We start from the raw sequence: 21404 nt of genomic DNA, 5'->3' as shown, positions 1-21404 counted from the left end.
GACAACCAAAGTAACAGTTTAAGATTACCTCAGAAGTATATGAATTCTGATATATGCATGTACATAAGCTAGCTTGTATAGCTTGTTTTGACAAAATAGGTTGTCATATTTTAAATTTTTGAAATATAGATTATTATGTTTATACTTGGATTATTTTGTTTTATTTAACAGCACAACTTTGATGGTAGATAACAGCCCTGTGCATGTAGTATACCATTGTGAAGGACAAAACTTGTTTGTTATTTCTGCACCTGAAAATAGGTATGAATGATATCTTAAAAAAAAATGTATTGCTTTTTAATTAGGATGTGAAATTAGGTGATGCAAAGAACAAAAATTATGATGAAGCAGATAACTTGGAAAATTTGATCTTTATTGTTTCATCATATATGGTGAAGGTAACAGAAAATAAATATTGTGATGGAGATAAAGATTGTGTTCCTTTTTAAAATGAGTTATGTAAATAAAACTACAGCTTTATAAGTACATGTACATATATATAAAATTGTTTTTAAGAGCCCCAACTTACTCAGGAAAGCATATAGATTTGCCTGCGTCTGTCTGTCACTCTTTCCTGCTGACAAAACATTGGAATGTGAGGGCATCCATAATTATACTCTTGAAGCATTTCTACATGTAGTACCCCTGTATATTATGCTTATTTGAAGTATATATAATTTATAACTTCTTTTTTCAGATTTTCACTCACTTCCCTGACGACACTTGTGAAAGACCTTGTCCGTCTGCTGCAGGTTACCCATAGTTCCGTTCATGAAGCCTTCACCACATTAGCCAATCACAATCAACTAGACTGCTTCTTCGCTTTACTACATCAAAATCAGGTCTCACAGTCTACAAATAATGGCACAGTCCAGAATGAGAAGTGCAATCTAAACCAGTCTGCCAAGATATTACCATTACCAAATGAGATTAAGGTGTGTTTTAGTTCAAGACGATAAATACTAAGTAACTACATTTATCATTAAATAATATTTTATTTTCCTATATTCCATGTCGAAAGTTAACCTTTACCAAGTTAAAGCTGTTCACTTGACTTGTTCTGTTTTGTTTTGAGTTTTTGACATAATTGTGTATTGTTAATGTTTGGACATGCAAAACTCAGTCAGACAACAGTATTGTTGTCCAGTCAGACTGCATAGATGTGTATGCTGGTTTGGCTCTATACTAGTGCGACATACATCGCAACAAAAAAACCCCCAAAAAACATGTATGTTCTGAAGAATTAAGCAAAGGATAAGATACTTATATCAAATGTTTTGTTTTATTACAGTGTTGTGCAGATAGAGTTCTGACTGATTTTGAAGCTGCTGATTTTGGAGACATGGTAAGTAGTAATTTCTATCTTGTATGAAATACTGTAAATTGTAATCACACAACATGTATTTGCTGTATCAAGATAACCCACTTAATACTGTTAAGCTTAATTTATTTTTTAAGCCCTATTCATTGAGGTTGGATTATGAAGAATGCTTTTAGCTAGTTATATGAACCTCTCCAGAGTCCACCCCCTGGAGCTCAGTTTTGGTATCATGGTCGTGACCCATAACCTATGATCCCTGGATTGAGAGGCAGACACCTGAGCCAAAAGGTCATACATGTAGCTCCCCTTAACAAGATTTTTATTACCTACATGTATAATTTTATATTTACAAAAAAGTGGCATTTTTCAACAAAATTTTTAAGCAGGCACACAATCTTTAAAACAATTATGAGCAAAGGTCACCCAATAAATTAAAGATGTAAAGGGATAATGGTAAGACCAAGGGGTAACTGAAAGTGATTGCTGAAAAATCAGGTTGGTTTATTTATGCATATAGAGTCATGAGCAAAGAATGACTGTATTAAAATTTTCGACTGGTACATAAAACGTTAAGTTTTCTCAAATGCTATTAATACATCTTGATAAAACTAAAAACTCATCGTGAAAAACAAAAAAAAAAGGAAAAAATTTTTATTGAATATGGAGATTGATGAAGACAGATTGGTATAGTTGACTAAATCGGCTTCGGGCAAGTAATGGTTTAAGTGTATGATAATTTAAAGATGTATTATCTAGTGAGGGATGGTTTAGTCTACATGACTAGGTGACAGCTTGCGGACATCACTGCCATTATCTACCTCATTTTATTAGGTCTTGCATCATTAGCTATATACAATTTATACAATTAAAATAAATGGGTTTTTTACTAGATGAGGGGAAAGTTGTTTAGTGTTCATGGAAAGTCACATTTATGTAGAGTAATAAAAAAAGTATATCAGTGAATTTCTCCTATAAAGCTGTTCGTGACTAAAGAAATAAACATTTTTTTTTACCCACATAAAACAATTTGTCAGCAGGGGAGGTCATGTAGATTTTCTTAGTGTTAATGGCATGTGGTTTTCTCAGATACAGTTTGTGATGTACACATTTGTTATATTGATTCCCTTATAGCTTTGATTGAATTGCTCATACAAGTTAATTAGTAATGTTGGATACTGTTAATGTTGGGCACTCATATAATATTGATTGTTTCATTGACTTGATTGAAAAGATATTTGAGCCGAGTCACGACAAAACCAACATAATGGGTTTGCGACCAGCATGGATCCAGACCAGCCTGCGCATCCGCGCAGTCTGATCAGGATCCATGCTGTTCGCTTACAAACTCTAGAACGAGTAAAGAAACTGATAGCGAACAGCATGGATCCTGATCAGACTGCGCGGATGCGCAGGCTGGTCTGGATCCATGCTGGTCGCAAACCCATTATGTTGGTTTTGTCGTGATGCGGCTGATTTTCCCTCTCTATAGCAACACCTTTTGGTAACAACCAAAATATGTGTCTCCAAAAGGTTGATCTGTAGAGGATTTGCAATTTTCATGTTTGCTTCATCCAAATGTTTACCACTTACCTTGCTGGAACTGAAAAATGATTAATCTTTGCTACTTAGAACATTGCCAGCCTTCACATCCCTGCAGGCTGACCAGACTCTATACTATACTATATTCATATTGAAATACTTTAACCTTGAATGGACTGTTCAATCTGGGCAATCAATATTTTGATTCAACCAGGTTAGGGTAATATCCCAAAATTGATTCCGGATTTTATTTTAGGTTGGGCTTTGGTATTTATGTATATGTAAAGATTTATTTATTGTTTCAGTCTGACAGTTACTATGGAAACAGAAGAAGCTATTCTATTTTAGGATCATGTTTGTTTTACAAGGTATACACTATACTGTTGGTAAATAAATTTTTATAATGTGACAATGACATTTCTTATACTTTAAATGGACTGTTCCAAATTCAAAGCAGGGCAAATCCAATACACAAATTCAGCAGGTTAAAGGTTAAGACAGTTTTTAAATCTTATTATTAGAATTAGTTCAGCTGAAAGAAAATTTCTAAAAAAAAAATTATGGTAATTTTGCTTTAAGAAAATTTCTGAAAAAGTTATTTTTAGTTCTTAAATTTGCACGTGTTAACTTTAAAGATAACATAAATGTTTAAAAATCTGGAAACAATGTTATACAGCCATTATACAGCCAATCATCTTCTGTGTTTCAGAACTACCTCATTTCTAATCACTTACCAAAAGACGATCTGGTGGACTTTTCTACCTACCTGAAATATCACTCACTACTAAACCTGAGCACCGATCACTCGCTAGGACAACTGGTCGTGTGGAGGGAAATTCACCCGACCCGGCATTGCCAGGCGGTACCGGACGAACAACAGTTTGGTTACACGGAACCTCTTATAGCACGATGGTTTTGGCTGATTGTTGGCTACGTAAGTTTGTTATGGTCCTTGAAACTGAGGACTTACCTGTCTTGTTAATGTTTTCATTGCTTAATGCAATTTTCACTGGTTATGTATTTTCACTGGTTATATATTTTCACTGGTTATATAAGGTTCATAGTTATACTGTGTGAAGAAGTAAATGTAAAACATGGCATGCCCTCTGATAAGCAAATAAATTTTCAAAAAATGTGAAATTATGAAAGTGTATTGATGATTTAGGAAAAGTATATACATGTATATTCAATGTTACTCTGTGTGTGGTTTATTCAAATTATTACAGAAATAACTATTCTTACCACTCTGCATGTATTTCTACCCCATTTCTAGTGGAATAATGGCTATTTCTACATTATTATGTTGATATGTTAATGTAATTACTATGGATAAGTGGTATGGTATAATCATAAAATTTAGACTAAGTATTTTTGTTTTTAAAATCTTAACCACACCTCCATTCAGAAATAGATTTTTTATTTTTTTTATTTATTTTTTGTTGTTTAAAAAAAAAAAGCAAAAATTATATGCATTTGGAGGCATGTTGCTCTAAAATCTGTTAATTTGTATTGTAATGATCTCATTTTCATATAAGATTTGGATTCTTTGATAGTAACTGATCTAACTGACTAAAATGGTATACATTTTGTAATTGAATTTTTTGGGACAAAATAATTGGTATTTCTTCCTAATTTTTTGTTACAGAAAAACCTGATAATGTGTGTATCTTTGGAGACTGGAGGTTGTACTAAAGTGTAAGTAGTGTTACATATTACTTTTATTGTCATTACATTGTTTATTAAATAGATAAAATGCAGTATAGTTCAACCTGTGGACAAAGGCCATCACAGGAGAATATGGCCTTTATGGACAAGTGGTCTTTATTTAGATGTTATTTTTGTTCTATGTAATTAATGAATGTTGGTAAAAAAGTGGTCTTTATTTACAAAGTGATCTTTATTTGGAGTTTGTCTATAACATATTTTTGTATTTAATTAAGGGTAAAATACATAAAATATAGGGATAAGCTTTTATTTCGATGAAATTTGAAAACAACGTATATTTAAATAACCAATTATTTTTCCTCCTGGCATTTAGAGGGATTGTTATTATACTATTATGATGATATCATTTTTACCTATCTAAAAAGATGAATAATTATCTTGAGTAATGTAAGGCAAAGTTTAAATCACAGTATATCGCTGTTCCATCAGTAGTTAGATAAATGTTTATCATATACTTTTAATGTTAATTCCAGCTTAAAGTTATACATATCTTACTTTATTTTGATTGCCAAAAAAGCTTTCAGCTTGTTTGAAGCTTGTGTCATAAACTTCTATCATCTTGTTACTAAGTTTTCTGTGTCATAAAATTTATTAGGGGAGTGGTGTTTGTCAGATAATATATCAAAAGTAATATTGGGGAACCCAATACTGACCTGTATCGGTTGTTCTGTCCCGTCAAATCATATAACGTGATATTTCTTTCAATCTTCCTTGAATTTTATTTTTCGTATTTCATGATTCTTAGTAGCTGGAAGCAAATCTAATACCTCATACAGTCAGTCCTCTGCAAGAAACATATAGCCATTGAAATTTAGAGGTTATTATAAATAGTTTTCCCACAATTAGTTTAAACTGAGGAGGCATGGCTTTCACATTAAGTTCTAAAATTTGGAAGTCAGAGACTGAAAATGTCTGAAAATTTGGAAGTCACATTAATTGGGCAAACAAGAAAAAAACATTAAAATATGGAAGTCACAAACCAAAATCAGGAGTAAATAACTCCCAAACTTCCACTAAAGGAAGCCCTGTGTAGGGGAGTGGATTCTGTGCTTTATTGGAATTTTTTACCCCAGTAGAAAAAGATTTAAAACAAAATTCTTTAAAATAGTGGACATGAAAGATTTGCTTGCGGCTAAATTGCACCTCCATATGTTGATATGTAGGAATAATCATTATGGTATTTAAGAATACATGTAGTAATTTAATACATGTATGTGTTTGTTTCTTATTGTAGTGTTGATGGTGTATCGGCACCTGATCCTTTCCTCATAGACCAGACACGGGCTGTCCTTATGCAGCTGTATAGTCAGAATATTGCCTCACATTGTGAAAACAGGTTTGTTCTATACAATTTTGTATACTTCTTATACTGAATTATGAGGCAGATTTAAGTAGTAGTTAAAATAATAAAAGGGAATTTATTTAAAGAGGCAACACAGTGAGACAATCTGGACAAAAGCATTCATTATTTCTAGGACAAATTTAAAAATAATCATCAAAGTCTGATTTACTCCATATACAAATAAAACAAACAAATTTTTCTCTTCGCTTTTACTTGTTTGATAAAAAGATTACTAGATTTTTTTTCTTCACAGTAAGCGAATGATTTGCAGTGAAAGATTTTTTATGATATTTCACTGATGAAATGGAGTGTTTTATTGATAATCATAAAATAAATAGATATAATTAATGTATAGAAATGCTGACATGGGTATTAAAAGTGGAGCAGTAGGTTGCAGTGAAACAACTTTGTTTTATTAGGCACTTTATCAAAACAGAAGCCTGTTCAAACAAATATATTTTTGGAGTTGCATAAATTTTTGAAATATATTGAACCTGTCAGAATAATTCATCATTCCCAACATATGTTAGTGCTTTTTTATCTTTAATCCACTTGATCTTTCTACGTATTATTTTAAGACATAAGTAGTACACCATAAAATTTGGAGTGCATTAAATAAAGTTTTATATAAACTTGTTGAGATTGTTTATGAAAAAAAAAAAATATGGTTGTCTTAAAATTTTCTATCCTGAATGAAGTCAAGTTTTGTCTGAAATTTTGATTTATTACCGTCTATGATATTTTACAGTGTTTCCAGTCAGCCATCATCTTTTGTGTCACACCCTGACGACCTCGTTCGAAGACAACAAGGTCATGACCTTATATCAAGGTCACTCAAAGGTCATGATATTATACCAAAGTCGCTGAAGAAATTACCTCACAGAGACTCGACAAACTTGTTCAGTGTTGCCAATGGTGTTACGGAGAATTCCGGGTCGATTCGACGACTGATGCAGCGACGGAAAGATTCAATGGAATCGGATAATTCTAGTGAAAGTAGCGGAGAATCTCTGTTTAAAGTATGACATTATTTTGTCAATCATTAATGAGCCACGCCATGACAAAACCAACATAATGCATTTGCGACCAGCATGGATCCAGACCAGCCTGCGCGTCCGCGCAATCTGATCAGGATCCATGCTGTTCGCTTACAAACCCTATAATAAGTAGAGAAACTGATATGGAACAGCATGGATCCTGATCAGACTGCACAGATGTGCAGGCTGGTCTGGATACATGCCGGTCGCAAACGCACTATGTTGGCTTTATCATGGCACCCGTTTTTCCATAATCATTGTATTTCTGACATAAATATAGTCTTGTTGCAAAGTAAAATGTAGGTGAAATGTCTAGACATTTTGTAGGACTTTTTATGATTTATGATTTTAAATATTTATAAACCACCAGGTGATTTAAACTAATGTTGAAAGTACTTTTAAAGGAAGCATGTTTATGCACCCACTACTTAGGGAGAGTGGGATTATAAATTTGCCGTTGTCCTTCTGTAGAGCTGTCACACTTTCTGTCATTAGACTGACAAAACATTGGAATGTAGGGGACCCTTGTCTTATGGACACATTTCTAATGAAAAGAATTATTGGCCTTGGAGTCAATAGATGGGAATCTTGGGAGATCACAATGCATTTGTTTGTACTTTGTGTTTGCCTAAAAACAGATTGTACCTTGGCTGTAACTTCTTCACTCTGTAAGAACAGAACACTTGACAAAAACCTTATTTTGGTGCTTGAAGAACAATTTATTTTGACAATGACGAAAAAAAAAATTTTTTAAACTTCACCTATGTCTCTAGGGTAATAAGAGTAGGTTACTTTACTTACCAAGAACCACAACGCTAGTTTGGATTTACACTGAATTATTCCCCTTTATAAAGGTAGAAAATATCTGTATGATTTGTTATAATTAAGAAATGAAAAAAGTCAAATTTGTTGAACTTTATTGACAGTTCATGATTATTTTTTTATTAATTCATAAACAAATTTTATTTTGAGAAAATGTTGTCTATAAATGACAGTGTTTGTACATATGTATTTCAGTTCTCTAAGAAAGGACGCCTGTTTCCAGAAACAGCAGATTTGTTACACAATATAAGTGAGTCAAAGGAAGACATCGGGCCACTTAACTCCAATAGAAAGTAAGACTTTAGTGAGCTTGTTTAAAATAAAAAAAACATAAATTATGTCATTGTCTTGTTTGCTAATGATGTGGATTATTAGATATATGGATTATAGAAATGAAGATATCAATAAAACATAGTGGCGGCGTGGTGGAGTGGTTAACTTGCTGGACCTGTGGGTTCAAACCCCATCTGGGACAAGCCGATGTTTCTGTGAGAAAGAATCTTTACACTCATTGCTTAGTACTGGTTGGTTCCAGGGATGGATTCGAGAGTGTTTCAATAAGCTTATAGCTTCTAACACAATGGAACTAAAATAAATTAGTATAAACTTAAACGTATTACAATGTCATTTTATATGATTTAAACTTTTTGTTCATTATTTTGTATCTACAAGCGCTTGAACATGTCAATGTTGTAACTATTACAGGTTGACAGCAGGCATAGACAACTGCTTGTTCCATTTCCAGTATTACGACAACCTAGAGGGCGTGTTTATATCCTCCGAGGCAGATGTGGGCGGAGTCAGTCAATTAAACAACGAAATATACAAGTGCTTCCAGACTGCTTGCCAGAAAATTAAACAAATGTTTGATAGTGCTAGAAGAACAAAGGTATGAATATGTTATATTTACAATTTGGTACCCCAGATATTGTCATGACAGTATTGGTGGCAACATTGTTAAAGCAGCATGTCTCCAAATTTATGCTTAATTTCATGAATTTTTTTAAAATATATTAAAAAGTAAGATATTGCAAAGTAATCAAAGAAAGTACTTTTCACACTGCAAACGGCATTTAGAATATAAGAAATTAACCAAAACTATGTCATAATATGCAAAAGCAGTCATTACTGTGTAAGTCTGCTGTGGAAATATGGTGATAAATTCTACTAAAGTCATTAATCGCCTATAACATGTCAATTATTTTTTCCATTGTGAATATTTGTACATTTCTTAAACTCGTAGAGCATTTTTCTCAAGATTTATTTTCTTGAAATAGTTTGGCTCATCAGGAGGCATGCAGCTTTAAAAATTTAAATTTCATACCAATTTATGTTTTGATTTTTACTGTCTCCCTCAGCTTTGAGTCTATCAGTTTAAAAATGTTTGATGTAGACTCATTTTAAAACTTGTTCTAGAAATGTTAAAAGCTGTACACCAGCATGCTTTAAAAAGCAATATTTGCTTATTTTACTCAAGACTACATGTACATGTGAATTTTTTGTCTCAGGTGCTTGTGACTGACATTATGCACAAAAGCGGCACTTTGAGTTCTTCCTCCATTGGTAAAACTGGAAAGTTACTACATGACATTTACAGTTTAATAACTGCTCTTGTAACATCCTATACATGTATATATTTCTTTCATTGTATAAAATATGTTTTATTTTCTATATTTCAATATATAAAATATGTTGTATTCTTTTATCTAGGAACAAAGTAAGGATAGAAAACAGCATGTATGTGGTTTGAATGACGATTTGGTCACAGCGAGGGAGGAAGGTGTCATGTTTACATGTACACTACCTAACAACGATAAGAAATCTCATCCACTATGTTACTGGGTTGTTGGGTAAGAAATACTCCCATTATTTAAATGTATACCATAAACTTGTTTCTGTCCGTCATAGGATAGGTCAATTACTTGTTTGACAGCAAAGGTTTCCTTGAACGAATCCATTATTCGTTGCCCCTTGTGGCTGAGGGGTTGCCTTTAATGGTTTAGGCATAAGAATTGCAGCCCCAATATGCCGGAGTGATCGTATGAGGCAACTGAATGGGTTAGAATTACTGGAGTCTATGCATCTGTTAGCTCCAGCATATTAGGTGGTTTTCACCCCTGGTGTTGCTTTGAAGTTTGTAACACCCAAGGTTAGCCCAAATCATCTTTCTTGTTTCGGTGCCATATGACCTATATTGTGTTTGTGGCCCGTAAAACCAAATTTATTCTTTAAATAATTATTTTTCTATCAATATATATATTATTTGTTAAAACATTATAATTCAGAATGATCATTTTTCTGCAAATTTGAAAATTGTACTCCATTCATTTATGTTTTCCATGTTAAAAATTAGTTTTCATTTTGTTGGTTAATGCCGTCATTCAAATTGTTTTTGTATTGTTTGTTATTTTCAAACATTTAAATGTAGCTTTTACTTTTAGCATTCATTATGTTTGTTATTTCAGACGCTGTTTGTCACGGTCATTAAGAAGAGAAGTTTATGTTTGTTTCCACGATTCAACTCCACAAACTGTGATCGAACTAGCATTTAAAATAGCACTTGGTTACCTCCCTTTATAAACACAAAAATAGCCATAAGTTACCTCCCTTGGTAAGCCAACAAAATGATGTCAAAGATAGAAAACTGCATCAGTCAAGGAAGAACATCTGTGCCAATATAGTGAATTTGTTTTTAAAGATGAATAAAATGATGTATTATAAACTTTTGCGGGTGACCTAAATTTTCTTCCATTCTACAAGCATAATAGAAATTATGTTATTTATTACATATTAGCTGTTAAAAAAAAATCAATGAATCCTAAAATATTTTTGTTAACCTTCCGAATATTAATAGAGATTATAACTAGTCTATGCCACTAGTTAACTATCAAGTTTTCACACTCAACTGTGTTCGTGCTGAATTACCTTAAACTACTATTGGACTGTCCGAAATTCAAGGCAGGGCAAGTCTATTTTAAAAATATAGAGGTGTATGGGTTGATTTGCTTAAGCTATATTTTCAATAATATCAACTTAAATTTAGAAGTAAAATTTGCAATAGATGTTATCCAGAACTTGGTAAATGTTGGTTTTTCCAATCTTGTCGGGGTATAACAGACTTTTACCACTTTGGCTTCATAGTACACTACAGTTCATAATAATGTAATCAATGTGTTGCACTTGTTATTTAATTATTTGCCAAGTTTTTAACGGTGAAAATTATGTATCCTGGATTAGGTGGGAAAAGTCACATTACCGAGTTCCAGAGTCTCTCTATTTAACAATTTTCAAAATGTTATTTTTGTAAATCAAAATATTCAGTTACCATTTTAAACTGGATTATAGTAGTTAAAAGTAATGTGTATTTATTATAGTAGTTGAAAGTAATGTGCAGTTAGTAATTGCAACACTTTATATTTTTTATTAATAGAAGTATCAATGGTCAGCATTTTTGTTAAGAGAGTTGAATGATTTTGAATTTTAAATTAAGACGGACACTATTGGTAAATATAGAATGGTCATTGATTGACATAACCTACCTCAGGCATTTGTAGCATTAGTGTTCATTCTATGCATCATTACATCCTATTAAATCATCTATTAGTCTTTAGTAAGTAATTTACGCCTTTATTTAATGAGGCTTACACATTCAGTTTTCGATCTTCCATGTGGGCCTCAGCTGATGGTCACAATATAACAGTAAACAGTTAACATATATACACAACTGTCTACTTTAAAACGAGTAGATAAATATTTAAAAATTGTGTTTTGAACGAATTTGCCTTTAAATAAGTAAAAGCTAATGTTTGAAAGATTTTGCCTCACCATCAAGTGAAATTGAAATTATGGTGAAAAGAATGTTTTTGAGAACCTATTTTGCGAATTTGTCTTTTAAGTTGAAAACAAAATGTGATAAATAGAACAATTTTTGTGTTTGGATCATTTGTGTTTGGGTCATTTGTTTTTTAAATAATTTACACTGTGAAGAGGCCAGTTAGTTTTGTAAATCTTATTCCAGTTATTAAATGAACATTTACAAGTAACTATGCAATAGACACATCATCTTTTTTTCTGTATATATTAATTATACCCCCGCACAACAAAGTTGTAAGGGGGGTATACTGGAATCAGCTTGTCCGTCCGTCCGGCTGTCCGGCCGTCCGTCGGTTTTTTCTTGTCCGCCCAATAACTTAAGATTCCTTTGACCCTTAGTCTTCATATTTAGCATGGAGGTTAGTCATGATTAGTAGATGACCCCTATTGATTTTGAGGTCACCAGGTCAAAGGTCAAGGTCACAGGGGCCTTGACTTCAAAAAGCTTGTCCGCCCAATAACTTAAGATTCCTTTGACCCACAGTCTTCATATTTGGCATAGAGGTTAGTCATGATTAGTAGATGACCCCTATTGATTTTGAGGTCACCAGGTCAAAGGTCAAGGTCACAGGGGCCTTGACTTGAAAAAACTTGTCCGCCCAATAACTTAAGATTCCTTTGACCCACAGTCTTCATATTTGGAATGGAGGTTAGTCATGATAAGTAGATGACCCCTATTGATTTTGAGGTCACCAGGTCAAAGGTCAAGGTCACAGGGACTTTGACTTCAAAAAAGTTTGTCTGCCCAATTACTTTAGATTCCTATGACCCACAGTCTTCATATTTGGCATGGATGTTGATCATGACTATAAGGTGACCCCTATTGATTTTGAGGTCACTGGGTCAAAGGTCAAGGTCACAGGGAGCTTGACAAAAAAAAGCTTTTCTTCTCAATTGCTAAAGTAAATGTCCTGTCCGCAATGTATTGATTTTGACATTTTCACATTTGAAGCATGTAGAATACAATGCACTGGCTTAGTAACCTCAGATTTGGCAGGGAGATTGTGTTTGAGCTCTAAATGGCCACTGTTGATTCTGACAAAGTGGTATGCGGGGGTATTCACGCCATCATAGTGGCAGTTCTAGTTAATGCTATGCAAATTAAACAGGGTATATTTTATAACTTTACATTCTGGTATTCAAGAACTATTTTTTTCTTTACTTTCTTTTCTCTAGATGTTTTTCATTCATTTAGAAATACTTTACTACATAGACTCATTTTCATTGTGTGTAGTATAAGTCTTGTAATATTATACAAAAACTTCAGTTTATATTTTCATTTTACTGTACTACATTATCCAATTAATTATCTGATTATTTTCACCTTACAATCCCAAAGTATTCTAATCTGTCAATACTGAATAGGGGATGTCCCTCCGTCCATATGTTCTTTAGCGAACAACTCGAAACTTGGCAATGGCTTCTTTATTTCAAGTTTGTGCCTTTATACTTACTCACAACATACATGTTCCTCTTGATGAGTTTTATTTAGACATATTGAAATATGACCTTGACCCATATAAATGTCCTTGACCTTAAAGGTCAAATTTTCGACCTAGAAAGCTTACTGATTACAAACACATCCTGTTGCTAAGCAAATTTTGTGGCATTTTTTTCCCACATAATTTAACAGAGTTAAAGCCCTTGTGTATAATGTAAACTTGTGCATAATATGTCTGTACTATCATTCTCTATTAACTTTTACATCAAGTTTGCTAATTTAAAAGGATGAAATTGTAGCTTTCTGTTTTACAGAAATTTTATATGAACTTTTTAAAATCACTACATTATGCAGCACTTGCCAAAATGATTAATTGGACATAATATCATGTTTCATTTTAACAAAATAATAATGACATATAAAATATTTTTGATTTCATGTATGCCTCTTTTATATATTAATTTTGGTTGTGAAATAGTCAATATGATTGCATTTTATTTGCAGTCTAGTAGATGATTCATATTTGACATTTAATGTTGATAGCTGTAGTTGGGAAGAAGTTTCATTTAAAATAAAATTTTAGGAAGTTCACAAGCTCTGTTTGTGGAAATAATTGTTGACAATACTGGATATTGAACATGTTTTGTTACAATGTTTTAAATAATAAAATTCTTACGTTATTAGAAGGGTCATTAGATGGTGAAATGCACTTACTTTGGCAATTAAATATTTTAGCTTTTTTTTTAAAAAAAAAACTGAGAAAAAAAAAATGTTGATTTAATTAAATTCAAGAAGCATTGTTCCATTATTATAATAATTAACAAAGTCTTCACTTTTATTAAACAGGAATTGCAATGTAAATTTTTTCTGTAACTTTTTGGAACTGGTTCGGTATGCACTCAAATGGCACTCACAGATTCACTTTTTCTCATTCAGACTCTGTCAGTGTTTTCATAACTGATAAAATATGGACAAATATTTATAATTTCTTAAATGACATGCATTTTTTTTAAATTTTATGTTCATATGTAAAACATTTGAATCACTACAATTGAACACAGTTACATGTATTTAATTTGGAGAGGAAAATATGCACTCTTAATTTGAAAGCAATTGAACACAAAGCAATAAAAGTAAATTTATATATTCATAAATAATTATTTTATATGTACACTTGAAGTATAAAGCAATATTTGTGCATTTATTTTGAGATTAACATAATAAATTATCGTTGTTGTTATTGTTATCATTCAAAAGGAAAAAATAAAAACTTATCCAATGTTATTTACGAGTTTTATTGTTAATGTACGCCAAAAAACCCCATAATTTTTGTAGTTTTGGACTGATTTCACGTCACTTTGACACTTTAACAGTTATGTCGTCAATTATACTAGCCATGGGAACCCAATTAGAACCTCTGATCTCTGTATGCAAAGTTGACAAGTGCCTATCAAGAAAGAATGCAAAGTCTTTGCCAGTTTTAACTAAAGCAATGAGGGCAATGTGGTTCAGAGTCAGCAAACTTTACCACTACTGAGGCCTCCGAAACAGTTCTGGAGGGCCTCAGTAGTGGTTAGGTTTACGGACTCTGAATTTAAACAATATTATTGATTTAAATAGGGCCATATGGATATTATGCAAAAACTAGTTCACTTGTACATATAATTACAATGGATATTATTGATGACTATGTATCCACATATTTAATGCAAAAAATGAAATCACCGCCATTTTAAATGGGCTTGGGGCTGTTTTCTAACTTAACTAAGATGTTGTCTTTTTTTATGATGTTCACTAAAAATTCAAAGACACTACTGCAGGCAGAAGAGCTATAGTCAGTATATTACCTTTAAGAGTACACAGAATTATATCTTAAATGGACTTTTCCATTTTTCATTCTGGACAAAATCATTTCTTATTTGTAGAGATGAATTCTAAATAAGTACTAACTGAGAAGCGACCAGTGCAAATCAGAGGACATAGATCTACCAGCTGATCTTGATCTGCACTGAAATCATGGGTACAATCAGTTGCTTCCAGCAGGCTTAACAATAACATACATATTTATATATAATGCACCAAGTGACGTCAAGACATTCATAAGCTTGATAAAGTATTACTACAGAAAGACCAACTTAAGTACATGTGTAAGTTTATTTTCCTTAATTTACGAATAAAAGTTCAGTATTGCACAGATGTAAGAGTTGCTACCCATTATGCAGGTGATTTGTGCAGAGTTGCTACCCTTTGCAGTTGTGACCACAAAACCAAAAGTAACATACATTCATCCCTATGTAAACTATTTATAGTTAATGATATAGATACATGGATGGGCCTATTAAATCAAAAATCCCAAGGCAGTCAAGACAATGCACTCGAAAATCAAATTTTAACAGGAGTAGTATGTTATCCAAGGTCAATAATCAATATTTTAACTTGATAATAATAAATATTAATATTATACTTTGTAATTTTAATATAAATCAAGGCCACTTTAAACTGAGTATGGAATGTTGCAAGGAAAAAAAATTAATTTATATAATTTAACTTAACTTTGCAATGTCAAATGCCCGTAAGTGTAAAAAGAAACACATAGCTGTATCAGCTTTGAGATCACACTTATCAAAGGACAGCTATAATTTAACATCAGAAGATATTTACAAATTTTAGCACCAAAAAATTAAAGCTGGACAACTCCAGGTCAATGCTGATTTTTATGAAAAGTGATCAAAATAGCACTTGTAAGTTTTTGTTACAAATTAAGCCATTGAGGCTACAATAAGGCACTTGCCGTCATAATCAAACTATAGTAACAAACTCACCCTTACTCATGTCTTTACCCTAGTTACATTTATTTTAACACTTCAAATAATATTTTTATGTCTGTTTTTTTTTTTTAAATCTTACAGTACAGAATAATCTCTATATGGCTTAGTAATGAAGTTTATAAAGTTAACTACTTAACAAAATTTGAAAAATATTTCTTGCATATTCTAACATTATATCAGATCAGCTAGTAGAGTCTGGCACAGAGTTCTCAGACTTCGGGCTGAGACTAAGCGAGTCCATGTCTGCGATCACGCCATTTGACATCTCGTCTATGGTTGTAAAATCTATCACTATCTGTTTCTGCGCTGGTCGATATTGCCTGAAGAAAGGAGAAAAATTGTATGATTGTTTTGTTTTTGTTTGGTTTAATGGTGCACCAACATGGTTTAGGGCATATGGCGCTGAAACAGGAAAGATGATTTTGGCTAACCTCAGGTGTTACAAACTAAAAGCAACACCAGGGGTCAAAACAACCTCACCTGCTTGAGCTAACAAATGCAAAGACTCCAGTTATTCAAATCCATTTGGTCGCCTCTAAGGATCATGAAGGGTTAAACAGTGGCATTTTTCTCTTAAATCAATTCTAGACTTTTCCCTTTAAAAGGGAGAGAAAACATTGTTTGGGACAATATTTCTTTGTTCGTCCGAGTTTTTACCCTTTGGTCTTAAAACGCAAAAGTATCGAATAAACCAGCCAATGGTAGAGACTGATTTGATTTGCTTTGTTTTATGTTAAAAGGTCATTGTAAAGGTCATAATCATTCACCTTAGTGCAACGACTGGTTAACTCTTATCAACTTATATAAGGAATTAACCTGATACTGCACTATGGTGAAATTCTAGTAATTTTTAAGCTTTACCTGTATAGGTAGACCTTAGATGCCGAGGCAAAACCTGGCACATGACCACAGAGCTTTGGTAAGCTAGCTTGATAGTACTCAGAAAATGCTGTGCGAACTAGTCTAACACAATACCCACCATACCTTTGTCAGTACTGATCATAGTATATAAGAAATAATTGACTGTACAAGTACATTTTTATCAAATTTAACTGTATAAAGAATACTTTTATTAAACATTCTAACACCACATACTTCCCTATTGAACATATAAGGACTTAGGTGTGTAAACATGTAATAAAATCAAAGTTGTTAATCTATTTCTAGACATGTGACGTAACTATTAAGACTATGACGCGCTGAAAATAAGTACTGAAACAAATCAGAAAAAATTTAGCATGATATTCTCTATGGTAGCATTTATTTGTTGTCGTGTTAGAATCAAAATAATATATCCCAAACAGTGATTTTATCACTTTATAGTTTTTTGATATAATTCCTCCCATACAAACTCCAAACAAGTGTTATTTAGGGAAAAAATCACTCTTGGAGATTTATCATTTCTTAATTCTTAAAAAAAACTGCACACAATGAAATTAACAGAGAAGAAAACATTTGATACATTATTTCTTTACCTGTATTTTACACCTGCCATATCGAACATTCTCTTTGATGCTCGAAACTCCGGTCTTTCATGATATTTGTCCGAGTAATAGATCACTTCCTTGATGCCCGACTGTATCACAACCTTTGCGCACTCATTACATGGGAACAATGCTACATATATAGAACAGTTCTTCACATCGGCAGAGTTCTTATTGAGAACAGCATTCAGTTCTGCATGACAAACTGAAATCATAAAATGCTTAACATATTAAATCTTAATAGATTATCAAGACTAGAATAATTGAGATAGTAAAAATATCTGGCAGTGATTTTTCTTACTTACTTGGGAAGAGGCCTGAGCCTCTTGATTTTGGGAAAAAATAACACTAAAATTGCTGATTTGGGAAGTAAAAAAGCTGGTTTTAGTTCAGATATTTGGGAAAACTGCATGATTTTAAAGAAAATTTCAATTGGGAAGAGGCCTTTTTTCGGAGTCTGTTATATAAGTAGGATAATCACTGTCTGGGGGAAAAAAAGTGATTCCCCAAGCAAAACTGCATGAAAATTGCACTTGGTTTGATTGAGTCTGTACATGAGGGATAATAAAAAAGTGCAACATACCTCATGCCCAATAGCATAATAATTATGATAGTGTAATAATCCAATTTCAATATCTTTTTTGTGAATGGCTTAAGTAACACCATCACTTTTAAAGGTCACATGGCAGCTTTCCGAAGAACCTTACGTGCCATTTCTGGTACCAGGTACCCAAATAGATCCACTGATAATCTTTAAGCTACCTAGACAGCTTCCTCACATGAAAGAAAACAAAGTCCCTGACAGGATTTGAACCATTAGCAACGAGAGGCAAGATAAACAGAAAATTAGTCATTATGCTTGTTTCAATCTCAACAATAATCAAGTTGGAATAAATTTTGTTCTGGCTGACAGTATTTTCCATTTATATAAAAACAAAGAACATAAAATGTGTACATGTAGCATTTTATTCCATGACACAGCCCTTTTATTAGCCTGTTCAAGATTTTAATTTAACTTAAATTGCATGTAACAATTCAGATTTCTACACATGAAGTCTGTATTTAAATAAATTTTCCTTCCATTAAAAGTGACCATAATAGTTGAAGGGATTGTTTTGCAGTGTCAAATATTTGAAAGCTATCTTTTTCAATCAAACATCAGATATAAAGTTGTACACAAAACTATTAACTAAATTTTTTCAATTGGTGGCTTCATAATTGTTCAATCTCTTGAAATCACAGGTACTTGAAACAAATTATTTTAAATGGTCTATATAGAACATTAAAAATAATTTAAGTACCTGCGCTTGAAATATATCGTACTTATTCAACTCAACTTTGACAGCGAAAAAAATAAACATTTTAGTCAAACATTGTTACTAGTCATACTCACAATATAAAGTTAAGGAAAGGCCATTTGTTGCCAACATATAGTCAGCTATTGTTGTTTTTTGTTTTTTTAAATTTCAAAACAGCCTTCAAATGTTTTGCAGCTGATTTACAAATGCAGTAGTTACCATAGAGTTGTTTAGTTTCCAGTATATTGTCTGCCTCACGTCCCCACGGCATGTTGTCATCGGAACACTTGTTCGGCATACCGTTGTACCCTATACCCACAATCTTTTTCTCTTCATTCACAATACAGGCACCAACCTAGATTAAATAAAAACATCAATATGATAGAACTAAAGGATGGGGGGGGGGGGGAAATAGGTGCAGAAAGAGAAGATTTATACAACAGAATTCAAATGAAATGTTGCCAGTATCAAATCATACATTTAAACTTTCACCATCACAACTTTCATAAGCCTGCTTATCTAATTGTTTAAGTTTCTTTTCCCATATTATATTATATACTATAATACTAGCCTGAAAGGTAAATTTCAGTAAATTTATATATATAAATATTTTTTCATTTTTTTCTAAGGTCCATCTTACTAACCTGGAGGCATACCTCTTTAAGACAGTATGGTCATGTAACCAGCTCCCGTACAGGACCAGTCTCGGTTTCTTTATTGCCGTTTTCATTGAAATATTTCTGACACTTGAATTTTTTGTTGACAATATAATACAATGTGTGTCTAACCATCTGTTTGCAGCTCAATTGCTAGTTTTCCACAAAACAACATTGAATGAGTCGTAACAGGTCCTGTGACAAGACTGGACCACTGATAGTATATAAAGATTGAACTTTTACCTGTGTCCGTGGGTCCTTACTTCTCTGTGCTGACAAGAATGCTATAGCCATAAAGTAATCACTCCATTCTAAATAATCTTCTCTTTTAGTTGACAAACTTCTTCCAACACTGAAATAGAAATGTTATAATTACAAAGGTCATATGCAAATATAATTCATAGCTTTATATCTGGCTGCATGTGTGCAACAATTTTAATTTTTATAAAAACTACAGAAATCATGTCCTCCTTAAACTTCTAGTAACACAAGTCCTGTGCAATCTCTAATTAAAAATGAAGCTGTTTGTCCTGAATCAGGTTACAGGCACTTTGGAAAAGGTCCCTGGCATAAATTTGGAGAAATTATAAATAAAAATAATAAACCTCATTCTGGTGAAAATGCCATGAATCATTTGGGTAAACCAAAATATTAAACTGGCTAAAAGCTTGTTTGCATGAACAGCAGTAGTCGATGGACGAATATATTTGAGTACGAACAATTCTATATTTATCCAAATTATCGTGCCAATATTATAAAATTCGAAGCAAATTGTGGTATCATGTTAACTTAAAAATGAACTTACGCGTTCGTCCTCGGTGAAGCATTATTAGATGAGCTGTTATTAGCATTGTCAGACATGTTTTCTAACTTTTTAGAAGTTTTCTAACAACAAAAGTGCGGGCAACTGACGTCACTAAAATTTTGGTTCAAAACCACTAAATATAGTAGTACGGTGCCATTTTTTCTGTCAATAATTGAAATGAAAAAAAACAAGTCAACGAAAAGATGCTTCATGAAGATACATGTTATGAAAAGCATAAAGGATATTTCGGTGAAAATAAATCATGTTTTCACAGGAAAACTTGAATAATTCTTTGTAGTTTTTTTTCAAGTCTACTAAACTGGCTACTTTGCCAATTAGGCTTTTATAGTTCATTGTTTTTGCACGAAAATTCCGTGCTTCTATTGGTCCGAGTCCGAGACCACCTGCTTTTGCCAAGGACCATCTAATTTTACAAGCTACTGGTCCGTCAGACCACTTGAATATTTTGGGTGGACTGGTGCATTTGGGAGAATGGTGATTATGTCAAAAACATGTCATATATTTGGTGTTTAAATTCATTTGTCGTGTACATTATAATTATGGTTCATTAATCTCATTATAGTTTTAAAAAAAAGTTCTTAAGTCATCAAAATCTTTCAATTTCACTCGCTAAACTTTTGTATATGCAAGTTAAACGAGTAAAGAATTTGTGATATTAATTTAGTTAGAAAATTAATTCACTCAAATGATGCTGGTACTGCATTTTCTTCAATTATGATATTGTACGGGATATGAATAAACTTAGATTATAGATAGCTGTATAATTGCAGCAAACAAAAGGAATGGGAAAAAATATATCTAGTAACTCTTGGCTACTTATCTTTATTTAACAATAAGATATCCATTTCTTCTACAATTGAAATTACATTAAAAGGTTAAAAATACTTCATGTCAAAAATAAACATCAACCAACAAGCAACTGGGAGGTAAGTATTCTGTATAATTAAAAATATGTAAGAAAAATAAGCTCAGCTATAGGTATTAAATAAAAAATGCTGGTATTATTTTTTATCCATTGGATATTTCCTTGTTTTTGAAAGACAATAATAAGATAATTGAATAGTTTTATTATAATTGTTAATCTCCTAAAGATACTTGTTATGATTATAAGACGTATCAGCAATGAATATTTGATTAATAGTATTAAGAAAATAAGGCAGACACAAATGGTTTCACTATTCACTAACTTGAGTTGACTGTTGAGAGAGGTCA

At 32.4% G+C, this 21404-nt stretch overlaps 2 protein-coding genes across 3 annotated transcripts in view; one reads left to right on the top strand and one right to left on the bottom strand.

The window, feature by feature from the left end:
• LOC132746077 (protein inturned-like) overlaps positions 1 to 14384 on the top strand; it is a 41511-nt gene extending 27127 nt beyond the window's left edge. For both annotated transcript variants that reach the window (XM_060735159.1, XM_060735150.1), the window contains exons 7-18: positions 172 to 261; positions 698 to 935; positions 1292 to 1345; positions 3166 to 3228; positions 3570 to 3794; positions 4506 to 4555; positions 5820 to 5921; positions 6676 to 6946; positions 7982 to 8079; positions 8492 to 8675; positions 9497 to 9636; positions 10252 to 14384. In XM_060735159.1, the coding sequence (XP_060591142.1) occupies positions 172 to 261; positions 698 to 935; positions 1292 to 1345; positions 3166 to 3228; positions 3570 to 3794; positions 4506 to 4555; positions 5820 to 5921; positions 6676 to 6946; positions 7982 to 8079; positions 8492 to 8675; positions 9497 to 9636; positions 10252 to 10366 (1630 nt within the window). In that variant the 3' untranslated portion in view covers positions 10367 to 14384. The remainder of the gene's footprint in view (positions 1 to 171; positions 262 to 697; positions 936 to 1291; positions 1346 to 3165; positions 3229 to 3569; positions 3795 to 4505; positions 4556 to 5819; positions 5922 to 6675; positions 6947 to 7981; positions 8080 to 8491; positions 8676 to 9496; positions 9637 to 10251) is intronic.
• On the bottom strand, positions 14229 to 20305 carry LOC132746095 (deoxycytidylate deaminase-like). Its single transcript, XM_060735169.1, has 5 exons — positions 20172 to 20305; positions 19610 to 19718; positions 18930 to 19065; positions 17404 to 17617; positions 14229 to 16248 (listed from the first exon to the last, which is right to left on the bottom strand). The coding sequence occupies exons 1-5, from the start codon at positions 20225 to 20227 to the stop codon at positions 16110 to 16112; spliced, it is 654 nt and encodes a 217-aa protein (XP_060591152.1). The 5' UTR covers positions 20228 to 20305; the 3' UTR covers positions 14229 to 16109.
• Between the last annotated feature and the right edge of the window lie 1099 nt (positions 20306 to 21404).

The sequence above is a fragment of the Ruditapes philippinarum genome, unplaced genomic scaffold (assembly GCF_026571515.1).
Source record: "Ruditapes philippinarum isolate M1 unplaced genomic scaffold, ASM2657151v2 ctg5380_1_1_1_1, whole genome shotgun sequence".
NCBI lineage: Eukaryota > Metazoa > Mollusca > Bivalvia > Venerida > Veneridae > Ruditapes > Ruditapes philippinarum.
Note: the sequence above shows the minus strand (reverse complement) of the source record. Positions and strands in the feature narration are given on the sequence as shown.

What these genes read in the sequence shown, in the direction of transcription:
- LOC132746095 (XM_060735169.1), bottom strand. Translation starts at nt 20,227, where the DNA reads ATGTCTGACAATGCTAATAACAGCTCATCTAATAATGCTTCACCGAGG. An exon ending in GTAAGGACCCACGGACACAG is followed by an intron (nt 19,066 to 19,609) that starts GTAAAAGTTCAA and finishes TATTTAATCTAG; the next exon opens with GTTGGTGCCTGTATTGTGAA. An exon ending in ATGGCAGGTGTAAAATACAG is followed by an intron (nt 16,249 to 17,403) that starts GTAAAGAAATAA and finishes TCCTTTCTTCAG; the next exon opens with GCAATATCGACCAGCGCAGA.